Source organism: Crassostrea angulata, chromosome 4 (genome assembly GCF_025612915.1).
Source record: "Crassostrea angulata isolate pt1a10 chromosome 4, ASM2561291v2, whole genome shotgun sequence".
Taxonomy (NCBI): domain Eukaryota; kingdom Metazoa; phylum Mollusca; class Bivalvia; order Ostreida; family Ostreidae; genus Magallana; species Magallana angulata.
The window spans coordinates 49,300,690-49,316,065 of NC_069114.1; the positions used below are offsets into that span (position 1 = coordinate 49,300,690).

A 15,376-nucleotide genomic window follows, 5' to 3' on the forward strand; every position below is an offset into this window, starting at 1 on the left:
TGGTTCATAATTTATAAAGTAAAGACATGGAACACATGGAGCACTAGCAAAACCCCTACAACTTCTTAATTCTTTAATTCCTATTCCATCAATCTACATGGTCTCCGATGACAATCTTCCCTTTGTTCCTATCCTTGTCAGTCTATCTCTTTTTTCTTTCTTGGCTAAATCTGTCTCAAACTTAACGGTATTACGGGTATACCTATCTTTCTCGTCGTCGCCATTGTTGTTGTGAAAGACTGAGCGTGGTATCACGTGACCGATTTAAGGCGGGGTTTATATTCAAATGCTCTATTTACCGTGGACTTATTTATTAATTTATTTATTTATAAAAATGATTTATTAATTTCTATATCTTTTTAACCCGATTGATATAAACTGCGTAATTTATTGTGAAGATATATTTTCTTATAACATATTTAAATAAATCAATCAATCAAATAATTCTAAGCATGAAAATTAAGCTACATATACCTTTAATCAAAAAGAAAGTATGTCGTAAAATGGTGGTGCCCCATGCCTCCTTAAATTAGTCCGGTTACATACTAGTAATAGTCCTTTTTTACTGATCGTAAAACGTAGCTTGTTAAATTAAATTAATTTTAAATTTTAAATTAATTTTATTAATTTTTATCAATTATTAATTAAATTAATTTTAAATTACACGTCTCGGTATTCCGCAGTATAAATCAAGTCAAATTTATCAATTTTATGTTTTCGTTTTGTTGTTGTTGGTTTTTTTTTTAATTTGGTATTGGAGAACACCAAGACAATGTTGTTAAAAGAAGTCGCGTATTGCATAAGTATTTAAATCAAAACGAAATCCAATTTAGAATAACACCATCGTCTTCCTTCTTTTGTTTGTTTGGTTTGTTTGGGTTTTTTTGTTTGTTTTTTTGGTTATTTGGTTTTTATTTTACCGTCCCTCATCTCTATTTTGAAACAATTTACCAATTCTCGTCCTCCGTTTAATTCATAATTTGTAATCACAACTAAATTTGTTCAATAAGGCAAGTTTTTACTTTCAATGATGGTCCCAGTAAGCAAACAAAATGATAATGAGTTTTCGTTTAAAACTTCACGCCAGTTAACACCGGAGTACTTTATAATACGTCGCCAATATAAGTCTTGATCGTGGTTGTTACTTAAACACCAAAGTCCGAAAGACACAATGCCAAGGAAATGATAGTGGAGTTTGCCAAGCAAAAAGAACGACGAACAGAACTATGGCCTATGATGTTACGACGGACCATGAATGAAGCAATGGGACCGCGCAGAAGCTCTAGCCGCACGTACATCCCCCGGACACAAGCTCTGACGTCCCGACCGTCCGGAGAGGCACGGCCTGTAGCTCCACATCTGACTCAAGTCAAGGATCAGTACAACAAAATCAGTGCAAGTTATAACTCGTATATTTGTTTATATAAAATGGAGAAGTAATAAAGACATCACATGATACTCGGTGTGCATATAGAAAATCAAACACACTAGCAACAAAAACTAGACATTCTTCCACTCTGCTTATAACTTTTTCTTCCATCGTTCGTCAGTTCAACAGGACACACTTATTGAACCGAAAAAACTCATGCTTTTTAAGCCTTTGGCACAGAACACAAATAAAAATGTGACCAGCTCTTGTACATGAACAGTCTGCGCACGCACTGCTTTCAGCAGGAACAGCCACTCCCTTCCGGTTCCTGTCCCACGTGGTCTATGGACGACGGAAGTAGTTCTATATCTGAAGCTGTCGTCAAGGATATCATAATAAATTTATCAATTTGTAAAAATTATTATTTGCATGCTGTTATTTTCTTCTAATCTTAAACAAGGGATTTATAACTAAACTAAATCGGCATTAAATTTATTTATAAGTCTAGCACGTTTCTTTAACAGTCATGCATTCAGTTTCATGGAAGGAAAATACGTCTTCTCTTTCATTTCCAAGCACATGAAGATTGCAAAATAACATTTTAAACATAGTTTTAAACATAAACATAACCTGGACATTCTCGGCTATTATTTCATTCATTATTTGTTAAAATCATGATATTATTTCTTTTAATGTATATGCCCCTGAGGGCCCTTGATTGGTGAATAAATGAATAAACATAATCATTCATAAGATATATTTTATTATTCTTACTCCGTCTCAGGCTGTATAAAAGGGCTAAACTGAAAAAATGTCCTCGTATGTAGTCGTGCACACGAATATTATTTTTTTTTTCTCTTTTTTTTCAAAAATTGACTGCATTAGAAGGGCAACGATCTGATTTTTTGCACAGATTATTAAATTTGTGAGAAAATGGGATAAAGGACAGAAAGTTATATACTGGGAAATATTGAATTTACGGACCTAGATAGTTCTAAATTTGTAGTAAGACAACTAGTGGGCCTACTGCGTCTAAAGTATCACCTAGGTAATACAAACTTTAAATTACAGAAGACAACACTTTTAAAAATTTCTCTTGACCTCTTTTGACCTCTTAGTAAGACAGTCGCGCGGCAAATGCTGATTAGGTTAATTAATTGATTACAACAATCTGAAACTTATATACTGATCAATCACAAACCCAAGTCTTGCTTGTTTACATTATTTTATTCCATACCTGGGTCTAGTGGTCCAGATAGAAGGAAATACCAAATTATTATGATGGATATCTGACGTTAGTTATGTGTTTATTTAATTAGCACGCGGTTAAAAAAAAACCTCATTTAATTTTTTTAGGTTGCACATAAATGTATAATACAGTGTACAAATAATTGGTTTTAGAAGATTTGGCCCATGGATGTATAAAGTTTTATGTGATGTCCCTATAAGACCATTGCAAGACCGACGTTCAGAAACAAGAGAACCATGCGAGAGCCACATCCATCACATAAGAAACAATGGCAATCTAACATACCTCTCGCCAAAACAACGTAACTTAACACATTCAACAACACAAATATGGCACTGGTTTAAATATTATTTTCATACCTCAGTTTCATTTTTCAATCATGTTCCCTCGGAAGTATGCCTGACCATTTATATGAACCATTTAAAAGCTTTGTGCCAAGTTTGGTTGAAATTAGCCCAATAGTTGTAAAGAGGACGAAAATGTAACCACAGCATCTGGTTGACCATAAGGGTTAACGACATGACTTAAATGACTTAAATTCGTTTTAAAGTTGTTTATCTATTATTTATGGAGTACTGTAGACACCTATAGGGTCCCTTTTCAGACTCCTAATAGTCATGATATGAACAAAAGTAAATCAACTACAAATAAGGAAGCTCTTGTAAAAGTTTAGACATTACAAGTTCTTTAGGTATTGAGGAATAGATTCTGAAAAGCAACGTCATTTTCATTCTTTCATTCATCTATCCTTGGAAGTGGGTCTGGTTCTATATTTGCAACGGCTTAAAATTTGTTGCCTAAGAATGTTTTGTGTCAAGTATTTTTTTTTTAAATTAGCTCATTCGATCCTGAGAACACGAAAATGTGAAAAAATACTACGCCACAACAAACAATAAATTAAATTCTAGCATTGTTAAGAAAAGAGCGACGGCGTGATGGGTCTTTGAAGTTTTGCAAATGGCCCTATCCGGACATCATAGTTTTACAATAAAATCGAGATAATTATCACAAAAATTGCCGTGGAAGCAGATTTGTGTTACAGCATGTGTATAGTTTATATAATGCATTTCTTCCTTTAAAGCTGAACACCGCTCGTAAATGGGCACTGTCCGCCATATTTCTCTTTCATCACTGCTGTCCCTACAACCCCTATATAAAGCACAGACCTCTAAACAGTTCAAAGTACTTTGCTGTAGAGGTCTCACCTGTGTGGACGTACATCTCGCCTCGCTGTGTTATTTGGTCGCGATGAAATTATCAAATTTTACGCACTTTTTTAAAGCCAGGAGAATACTAATATCAAATAATTTGGTCAATGCATTATTTCCAAACAGAGTATGCACATAGAATAAGAAATAAATGCATAAAATCGAAAGACCACGAAAGGAATACTACACGTCGACCACGAGTTTCAGGTGTGCAATCGGGTGTATCGGAATCGAAGGGTTTATATACCAGAGGCGTGTTCAGCAGAGTGAGCGCCCGCGAGCGCTCGCCAAAATTTGTGTTGCAGGTATAGGGAATTTTGGCGAGCGCTCGCGAGCACCCGCTCTGTTGAACAGGCCTCAGGTATCTGTGTGACGGTGCCTATTTACGAGCAGTGTTCAGCTTTAACTTACCGGTATCCAGGTAATTACAGGCAAGCAACAATCTGCTTTATGCATTTTTTTCGGAACTCCACAGAAAAAAGATTGAAACACGTCCTAGAATTGGGTCGAACCTGACGCAGTGTAGGAGGCTATTGACATAAATCTGATCCAATCAGAAGTATCCATCTGACCCAATATTCTTAAACATGCAGTGGTTGTAGTTATGTCAGACACTAGTAATCCTATAATAATTCCCCCTTTTATCATACAGCTGCTCTCTGTATCCCTCAAAGTGTCTCCAAAGCCGAAAAAAAATAATAAATCATGGCATTAGGTCTATCCAAAAACTAATCATGCACCACATTGGAGTTCCTATCCAGCTAAAAGCAACACACTTATACTAGGTAAGCAATTTTTTTAGTCATCCTTTAAGGTTTGTCACTCTGCACACAGTGCAGCAAGTTTGATTTTTTCCCTTATCAGTAATCACTAGTACACAGATTGTGAACATCACCATTTCCGTACTAAGCATGATTAATGTTTCCAATAAACCTCCATAGGTTTGACCCTGGGACAATGACAGAGAATGTTAACCCTGGGACAATGACAGAGAATGAATCAGAATTCACAGTTTATTGGTACCAACAAGAACTTTGATGTTATCCATCGATCATCACAATTTTACATTCTTTTTCCCTGCTGGTCACAAGTATTTAATATACAATGTACATGCTAAAATGCAATCATAAATAGCCAGATATGTAATGAAATTCATAAACACACCTTTCATGAAATAAGACTCGATGCCTGGAGCATTAATGAAGAGTTCAATGCATAGATTTGGTACATCCTTTCTTGCAATAGTAAACCATTGTACATACAGATTCATTCTCCCATCAACAAAGGCAGGCTCTGATTAATTAGTTCTCAACAACATCCCGTTAACCAACAACTTATTAGGGTTCTTAAATTAAATCATGAATAAAAAATATACAAAATTCATAACTCAATATATTACATGCTCTGCTTGTTAAAACGTTTGGGCTGTTGTATCAAAAGTGACATGCAAACTTAATGAAGCAAAATGTAAATGAATTGGTGTTCATACTTCAGGATGATGAAAACTGAACACAGGTAAATTCTTACTCACAATGCAAGCAAACAAAACTACTCATCAGGCTAGCCCTATTTCAAAGTTCATTATTCAACAAACACAGTCAAATGAAATAGGTTAATGGAATTTGATCATAATCAAAAACATGCATAAAATAAGAAATGGTTACAAACAATAGACATCAATTTTGATACAGGTGATATCATAGAGAATGTGTAGTATGTCTCTCAATACAGCACCTAATGTCTCAGTACAGTAAGTTAGCAGAATTTCGGAGGGCGTATTTATAAATAGATATAGGTGGTGGTCCTGCCCAGGGGACCTCTCCTGGGGGTCTGCTGTTTGACCTGATTGACCGTCTTCCTGTGTAGCTGTCTCCGCCTGATGTTGCCCCGCCCAACCCACTCAACACGAACACCCTCCTTCCTTGTGTTCCGGTTCAATCGGCCCGGTGTCCTTCAGTTTAACCTCCGTCACTGCGGCAAAAGGTTAAGGAAACAAAAAATAAAATAATCACACGAAAATGAAAGCAGTAAGCTTTAAAACTAAAAAACTTGACAACATTAAAAACAAAAATCTTAAACAGCCACCTCTGCATCCCCTGGAAAGGATAGCTGAACGCTTAAAACTTGAAATTTATAATTAGCTGTCAACCTAAAACTTTATATATATATCTTGAACATTGGTTTGAATAGTTCATTTTTAAATTAACATGACTTTCTTTAATGTGTTAGAATCATCCTATTTCTATTCCCTCTTTTTTTGCCTGCTTTATTTGTTTGTTGTATTTTTTTTAATGAATGGTAATTTTGTTCTTTTTCTTTTTTTCTTTTTTTTTGGGGGGGGGGGGATTTTTCATTAAAAGCAGAACAAATAGCAAAGATGTTTTAATTCCAACTTAATCAGAGAGCCTGTTGAGACCACTTAACTTGAATATCATAAAATTTCTTCCATAAAAAATATCTTATTTCATATAACAACTTCTTTCTTAACCTGCAAACAGATTTTTAGGACAGTTGCTGAAAGAATGCCTAAGAGTAATTCTATTACTCCAAATCATCTTCACTGCACCTTGTTAGGTCGAGACATAGACAGCAGGGTGGGAAGAAACATTGTACTATCATAAGCGGCTATTAATATATGACTATTGGAGGCCATGCACACATAAGTAATGCAACATCATGCCATGCAAGCATACAAACCACTGGATCATTGTTATGTGTGTACAGTCAAGACACTGGTGTTGATCAGTGTGAAGCGCCAGATACAGAGCACTAGTTGAAAAAGCATCAGAGATAACTGACCGACCATGCCCCTACTGATCGAAACCAAGCCCCCTACTGACATAGGCCACGCCCCCTTACAGCTCCCTGCTAGTTGGCTGTGATACCTAATACAGTACCCACACCTTCTACTTGTACATAGCACAGGGTCTTTAAGCATTATGCTTCATCAGCTGTTTGACGACACGTTTTGTAGCACTAGACTGGGTCCCCAATCTTCACAGTGTAACAGTTTTCAATATGTACACCATATGCGCAGCCATATTTGGTTAGAGTTTTTTTTCATTTTCAGGGGATTTTTCATAAAACTAATCTTTATATATTTATGTCATTACAAAAGAGTTAAAAACTGAATTTTAATTTCAAGAAAGTTTTAAATTTTAAAAGTGTTGACTGCAACTGCTATTCGTTGTCTTCAAAGAATTTATTACCATCATGCCAGATGTAAAGATTGGAACACAGGCAACCAAATTACTACGACCGATTCCACAAGCAGCCAAGTCCTGTACCCCTCTCTTCCACCAAATACTCTACCTACCTACGTCACCTGCATAATGACTATTGAGCATAACGAGATACATGTAAATAAAACAACAAAGGATACTCTCTCCTTTCTTTGGCTCGGTTTGTTCCATTCCAGGCAGTGCTGCGGCTACCCTCCTAAACAACTGGAAGTGAGAAAAAGCAATCAGTATCTACTATAAAAGGTGTAATGTGAAAAACCTATATCTAAAAAAAAAAAATAGTGGAAATATGACTTGGGTGGATTATCTTCTTGTGAAGAAAAGTATAACAATCATAAAGAAGTTTTCTGAAGTTAAATATTTTTTTTAAAAAGTTCTTGAATTAAAAACACATCAGAAAAGATTTTAATACAAATACCAAGTAAGCGCCCCCTTTTCACCATTTCCAAGCACCATGGGTACTTTAATATTAGGGATAATACAGTGTAGATAATCCTTTAAAAGTTAAAACTATATCAGAGAAATGCTTGCTAGCCTGTCTGAATGTGTCCTACCTGCTTGACATTGTATCCAGCCTTTGCACTTGTCTCAATGAACATGACACTCAATTCTTTTGCCTTCCTCTCTCCTTCTTCTGTTGTTATTTGCCTGAAAGGTTTCATATGAAGATCATTATTGATATTCATGACTCAACTGAATTGGGACACACACAAAAATTAGTAGGATAATTAGGATAAAAAAATAGTAGGATTATACTCTGTCCCTAGATATTCGTGCAACATATTTTCCCTAGTTATTCAATATTCATAAATTACACAGAGTTCAAAACAACTATAATACATTCACTGGAATAAAAAATCCAGATTTCTCCTTTGAAATTTCTTCATCTGGTCAATGTGATAAAAATAAACGTCATAAGAAATTTTTGCATTGCAAACAAAATGAAACAACTAGCATGAAAACATTGAAAAATTGTGCAAGGTGTTCTAGAAACTTATGAATGGAAATAATATGTTTTCCATTATAAATCTCCCTAGTAGAAATATGGGGTTTTTTTCATTATTGTCAATTTCTCTAAGTTAGAGGAGATGACATGTTAATAAAGAAATCATAGATTTTTTCCTCCGATATCTGGTTCAATTTGCACTTCTTTGACAGGCATGTTTACTTTTGTTAAAAAGATCAAAAAGTGACGAAAATGCTAACCTGGAACAGAGTATAAAACAATATAAAACTCCTTCTTTCCAAGCTGTGCCAACCTACCTTTTGTCAGACAGATCTGTTTTGTTTCCCACTAACATAATTATGACATCACTTCCTCTTTCTGTCCGAACATCATCAATCCACTTTGATGTTTGTTGAAAGGAATTTGCATCTGCAAAAAAATGATAAATAAATATTGATATTGTTATAGCCTGAGAGAGTGGGCCCTTGGTCTTTTGACATGAAAATAATACAAGTTACATTGTTAATGGGACTTGTACCATAGCTTGGCAAGTTTTCTATTGTTAAAAGTGTGGGTTATATGTACATACTCCGCCCACTATCTCAAGTAAAAACAACATCAACAAAGTTGTTTTGAAACACGTCCATAATACTCCACAGTAAGAGATTCCTCCAGATTAAAATTACCAAAACTCAACACGGATAACTGACTCGACTAACTTAGTCCATCAAATATATAATCAAAAAAAGACTCTATTCTAATATTTTCTTCCATGTGTGGACAAGAAGAAAAACGCTTGTTAGATGAAATAGGGGTATCCTGTATAAAGGTTTCATTGAAAGTCAATCACGTGATAGGAGCGTGTTTGAATTGTAAACTTGTTTTGTGGACTGAGTGAATAGCGGAAGCCAATCAGATTTGACATTTACCATTTATGGTTTCACGACATGCATATCTCAGATAGTTTTTTTTTGGCTTATTGATTGATTTTGTTCAGTATATATATGTACATGCTTTAAAAAAACATACATGTATATTATTGATACAGAGTATAATGTGATGGAAAAAACTAATTACCTTCATCAATTTAAAATTTAGTTGTTTACACAGAAGCATTGCACAATATAGGTTTCGTAATATGAAATTGTGTTAATAAGTTTAATTCTTTGAAGCAAATATCGATACTTAAGTCGGAAAATGATTAAATATGAAATAAAAATATAACAATGCGAAGTCGATCTATTCATTAGGGCTAAGAATTTAAAAAAAAAATAAAGAATACTTAACGTTTGTTGGGGATAAAAGTCATTTTGGAAATTCACAGAGTACAATGTACATATATAAAGACAAACGCATTGGCACCCTATTGTTTAGAGGCAAGTGCACTCTTGATAACTATAATAAGATATAATGAATAATCGCAAACTATGGTACAAGTAACTTACCCCATATAATATTGTTGAGTATGTGCAGATACCTGATGGGCGTTGTCTTAACGACACTCTGGAGCTACGCTCCCTATGTCATTATGACCACTTCCATCACGTATCTGCACATAACCAACAATATTATATGGGGTAACTTCTACATGAATGAACATTTTATTCATGAAACAAGCTGAAAAGGAAAGATATTTACTATCAGCTGTTGATTACTCAAGAACCAAGGGAGAAAATACTTATACACCAAACAAATATTATTCCCACTTCTGTTGCATTAGGATGAGAATTCTCATATCAGAAAAATCCTCTACTTCTTAAAGACTGAAATTACTTGGTGGAAAAACATCACACTGCTACTTTAAATTCCCTAAATGAGTTACGACATGTACTAGTAGTAGACACAATGATACGTACTTGTAATATCGTACACTACTACTGCTACAGATGAGTCCCTTATATAACTGGGTATTAAGCTTCGAAATCGCTCCTGGCCAGCTGTGTCCCAAAGTTGTAGCCGTATCTGTAAATACACAGACATTTAAAAATGAATAACAAAGAAGTCACTGCTAACAAACTGTAGTGTTCAGATTATTGCGTTCATGAACTGGGATGCCCTTGAACATTAAGACATGGAAATAATATTTCAAACAACCAGAAAACGTCCATTGGAGAGCAAAATTTTAAGGGTCTAGTTTGTACTGATTAGTTTTTAGTGCTGAAACGAATACCATAAATCAGTATTCGAATATTAGTGAGTGCTATTCGATTCGTATTCGAATATTTCTAGATGTCATTGACAAGGTATTAAGCATGTTTGATAGTTTGTATTATTAAGTGGGTGTATGTGTAGACTGCTTAAACACGTCAGTTCGAAGTTGACACTTAATGCATGAGTATCCATTGAATTATGTGCACATTTATTTTTTATGCAAACAATATTAATATACTTAATTTTTTTAACTTCCATCAACTACAATCAAAAGATTTATGACTTCTTTAATAATATACTGCAGTCCTGACTCCTGTATGAGACTGATACGTAACTTCGTAAGTCATTCCAAATATTTCCGCCATGTTTGATATAGTATTAAAAAGAAAACTAACAACGCTCATTACTCCGGAAATGTTCCGTTTATTTAAAAAAAAAAAACAAATTACATTGAAGTATCTTTTTTTAAAAAAAAATTTCAATGTACCTTTCAATATTAACACTCGGTAGCTCACACTCGTTCAAACTTTTAAGCAAATTATTTCTCCATCGTCTGATATGAATTAAAAAATCCAGGATGTTTGTCTCCATTTGATGAAAACCCTGCTTTTACTTTCAATGTAAACAAGCGTGGCGGAAGAGTCTATTACTGGGTTAAGTAATGCATGGCAATAATAGATGGCTTTGTCTTTACTTTCGTTCAGAGTAAAGTTTTCCATAGTAACAAAATAACACGATACTGCATACTTTACAGCATTTTATATGCCATTGGGTGTTAAAAACACATGATCGAATATTCCAATGCTAAATATGCATTCGAATTTTAGAAATTTACTATTCATTGGCGAATATTCGAACATTCGTTTCAGCACTAGTAGTTTTATTACACTTACAGTTCTGTCCTCTAAATACATGGTCTTTGATAAAAAGTCAATTCCTATTGTGGCCTGGAAACATATAAAAAGAAAAAAAGTTATATTACATCAATATCATACAAGATATATAAATTTTAAAAAATTTCACACCTATTTTTCAAACACTATCAAATTTTTATTGATATAAAAGTACCCTTGTTGATGCCATTTTCATTTTGATTCTATCAAAAGACATGTCAAATACATGCATTGTCTTTGAACTAAATAATGAATCTTTTAATGATGTGTCTAGAACAGAGCAGAAAGCAGCCTGCCTTATCGACCAATTCATTGATTTTCTGAGAAGCATGCATTCAATTTTTCCATCCTTTGCATTGTAGATCTATATTATGCAGCAGCCTTTTACTTGATGAAGTTGATGTGTGTATTGCTGGATATTCCACAAAATATTTTATATTGTTCATAAATGCACCTGTTTTTGTAGAAATCAGTAATTGTTACAATACCTGATAGGTGTTGTCAAAACTGTCATACATGAACCTTGTAATTAGGGAAGTCTTTCCCACTGAAAAAAGATGAATGATCAATATCAAATTGGATGATATAAACTATACTTGCATGATTCAAAGACAAATAGGGCTTCCCAACTGACATTTCACTCAACCATAATTTTATTGATTTTATTTTCATCAATTCAAAGACCAATAACATGATTCAAGACACCCAGATACTTTTCTTAAATATGTGTGTGTAAGAATCAACAAGATCGACTTCCTTCTCTTTAATTATCTAGAACTATTCAGGTAACAGCAATTTTATAAATCAGGTATTATCAATATCAAACAGCTAATGATTTCACTAACAACCCATCATCCAGTAAAAATGTTGCCCTAAGTATGGTCACTAGTCACTAGAGATTACATTTGTAACAGAAATTTGATACCTTACCTCCCATTTCACCAAAAAGAGACAATTTAAATTTGTCAATGTGATTCCAATTATTCATTTTTGACACAATAATACGACTAAAAACACACGGGATATCACAAAAGCAGTTCACTTGTTTCCTCTTTTAAAGTTTACTCATGTCTCCACGCTGGAAGCAGGCAACGGAATACACACGCGCATGACTCATATGTCTAATCATGGGTTGTTTACAATATAAAGCCAAATTCTTTCAATAAAAAATTTGAGAGAAAATCTGCCAGTTGATGCATATATTCTCCAAAATCAAAATCTGCACATTATGCAATGGAACACCCAAAGCAAGCCCTGCCTCAATGTGAGACGTAGCAGGATGCGTTTGACAAGTATATTGACAGGTTAACTTACCACTTTGTTCCCCCAAAAACACAAGCTTGAATTTCCTCAACGGGTTCCCGAATTCACCCGAAGAACTCATTTTAAAATGTTGTAAAATATAATATCACAGTCTATAGCACAGAGTTTACAAATAAATAACAAATCTCATCTGTATTACATTAATTATAATCAGTCTTGACGTAGACACGTTATACGACTGGATATTCCTCAATGCGCTTGCGTGAAAATGACGGATGGTTGTCTTAGTCTTTTCAGCGCTTTGGTTTCGATAGCGCGAAATTTTGAAATCGCTAAATTTATGCCACTGAAGAAATGTCAATTTCCATATGTTGAAAAAGATATGTTAAATAAATAGTTTAAATATACCTTATCATAATATAATTTCGAATTCGCTAAGTTCACACCACTGAAAAAAATTGTTAATTGTCCATAATGTTAACGTTATCAGTATGGCACGCCAAATTCACAAAATTAAGTTAAACATAGTTTCACAGTCGATAAACTAGGTTTATCGACTGTTAACTATAGTTTACTAACCGTAAACTATAGTTACCGACGTTAATCTATATTTCACATCTGTAAACTATAGTTAACGCGATAATCTATGTTTCACATCTGTAAACTATAGTTATATAACACTGAAAACAATCATTTGCGGTTGTTAAACATAGTTTATCTGATAAATAGGGTTTTATGATCAGTAAACTACGGTTTACAAATCTAAAGCACGCCAAATTCACATAAATTAGCAAAACATAGTTTCACAGTCGATAAACTAGGTTTATCGGCTGTTAACTATAGTTTACAGATCCTAAACTATAGTTACCGACGTTAATCTATATTTCACATCTGTAAACTATAGTTTACGAATGTAAATCTATGTTTTTCTGTCTGGAAATACACGTTAACAATAGATTTTGCTGATAAATATAGATTCACATCTGTAAACTATAGTTTACATTCGTAAACTATAGTTAAGAGTTGATAAATATAATTTCACGATTGTGAAACTATATTTATCAGATACAATTTGCATTCGTGAACTATAGTTTAGAGTTGTTCATCATAGTTTCACAATGGTGAAACTATATATATTTATCAGATAAACTATGTTTAACAATCGCAAATGATTGTACATGTTTTCAGTGTTACATGTAACTATAGTTAACAGATGTGAAACATAGATTATCGTGTTAACTATAGTTTACAGATGTGAAATATAGATTAACGTCGTAAACTATAGTTTTCGATCCGTAAACTATAGTTAACAGTCGATAAACCTAGTTTATCGACTGTGAAACTATGTTTAGCTCATTTTTGTGAATTTGTCTGATAAATGTAGTTTCACGATTTGTGAATCTATAATTAACAACTCTTAACTATAGTTTGCGATTGTAAATTATAATTAACAAATGTGAATCTAAATTTATCAGCAAAATCTATTGTTAACGTTTTTTACAGATAGATAAACTTTGATTATCATTCGTAAACTATGGTTTACATTCGTGAAATATAGTTTCACAGATGTAAACTATAGTTAACGAATCGTTAACTATAGTTTAGGATCCGTAAACTATAGTTAACAGCTGATAAACCTAGTTTATCGACTGTGAAACTATGTTCAGCTCATTTTTGTTAATTTGGTGTGCCATATGTATGGTAAAACGGAAAAACTATGTTAAAGCTGCTTGGTCCGATTTTTTTAATAATTACAGTATCAAATTTTTTTCATACAAATCATTTATCTTAGAAAGTTATGGACTTTCTTCTATTTACACTAGCAGAATCAGTCTCCTTTCAAAGTCAGAAATATTCAAGTTAAATAAAAATAATTTCTCTTTGGGCAAACGAAAAAACAAACCAAAATGTATCACGGCAATGTTTAGAAAAGGAAACTGCTTGGTTTCGTCCCCCGAATGATTGGGGTTATTCAACCCGCTTGCTATATGTATGCATCGATTGTAAAGAAAGCAGACTTTAGAAATATTAGCGAACAAAACGTACACATGTTGATTTGTAATTTGTCTGATCATTTCGACTTTATTTAAAGCGATGTCAAATTCGTAATACAACCATACCCGTCTCGTCGCCAGTGGCGAAATTTATCATGAGGCGAAATAACGCGGTACCTTTTAATGTCGTTTGTTTTTGTTATCAAATCTTGTTCTTTTTTTTCTTCATTGAAATTTGGCATAATTGACGGGTAAAACTACTGCAATGTCTATTATTATAAATATACTAAGCATAGCAGTCGTTTTAAAGCGTGCATAAAATTTGATATAAAATCGGACCAAGCAGCTTTAAGGTTTATGTAATTATGAATTCTTTTAATGATCTATGTTTGATAGGGTGTGTCAGAACCTAAATACTTGGTAAACATAATATAAAATCTTGTTTTAACTTGTCAATTTCAATAAAATATCAAGGAAATAAGTATATATATATATATATATATATATATATATATATATATATATATATATATATATATATATATATATATATATATATATATATATATATATATATATATATATATATATATATATATATATATATATATATATATATATATATACACAAATATCAGTTTTGTTAATTTTTGATTAAACTCTGTTCCAAGATATTCTCGATTCACATTTTGCTTAGTAACTCGATATTTATAAACACCTCAGGGTTCATACGATGTTCATTTAAAAGTATGAAAAATTTCCAAGATTTCTTAGTTGAAATGCCCCTGTTAGCTTATCAGGTTTATCAGGGGCCGGACCCTCCCTGATGCTACGTGATTGAAAGTTATGTCTAACTTTGCCACACTCTGCAACTCTGCAGAAGTCACATCATTTACACTACAATTAGTTCATGTGCAGATATGTCTGGAATATAGAAAAACTGAAGTCTAAAAACAAAAAGTATTTGGTTGGGAGATAATCTATATATGAGGGTAATTTTTTTTACTGAATTCATACCTTGAGTTTTGATTTTTTTTTTTTAGTAAAGGTTACGATAAAAA

The 15,376-nt window shown here is 33.3% G+C and overlaps 1 protein-coding gene across 5 annotated transcripts; it reads right to left on the reverse strand.

Annotated features, from left to right (window-relative positions):
- Positions 1-1,028: 1,028 nt before the first annotated feature.
- Positions 1,029-12,584, reverse strand: LOC128181251 (ras-related protein Rab6). 5 transcript variants are annotated; one of them, XM_052849585.1, is made up of 8 exons: positions 11,989-12,144; positions 11,547-11,605; positions 11,059-11,112; positions 9,871-9,976; positions 8,332-8,443; positions 7,623-7,716; positions 7,209-7,272; positions 1,029-1,359 (listed from the first exon to the last, which is right to left on the reverse strand). In XM_052849585.1, exons 1-8 carry the CDS (start codon positions 12,044-12,046, stop codon positions 1,283-1,285), a joined length of 624 nt encoding a protein of 207 aa, XP_052705545.1. In that variant the 5' UTR covers positions 12,047-12,144; the 3' UTR covers positions 1,029-1,282. The 5 variants fall into 5 exon arrangements, with proteins under 5 accessions (XP_052705545.1, XP_052705541.1, XP_052705544.1 ...); XM_052849581.1 differs by lacking the exon at positions 11,989-12,144 and adding an exon at positions 12,373-12,584 and having other exon boundaries at positions 1,032-1,359; XM_052849584.1 differs by lacking the exons at positions 1,029-1,359; positions 11,989-12,144 and adding exons at positions 1,395-1,738; positions 12,373-12,584.
- Between the last annotated feature and the right edge of the window lie 2,792 nt (positions 12,585-15,376).

Excerpts from the sequence above, each read along its gene's own strand:
- LOC128181251 (XM_052849581.1), bottom strand. The coding sequence starts at position 12,442 with ATGAGTTCTTCGGGTGAATTCGGGAACCCGTTGAGGAAATTCAAGCTT. Across the intron at positions 11,606-12,372 it reads GTTTTTGGGGGAACAAAGTG|TGGGAAAGACTTCCCTAATT; the intron begins GTAAGTTAACCT and ends ATCTTTTTTCAG. Across the intron at positions 7,273-7,622 it reads CTGGATACAATGTCAAGCAG|TTGTTTAGGAGGGTAGCCGC; the intron begins GTAGGACACATT and ends TCTCACTTCCAG.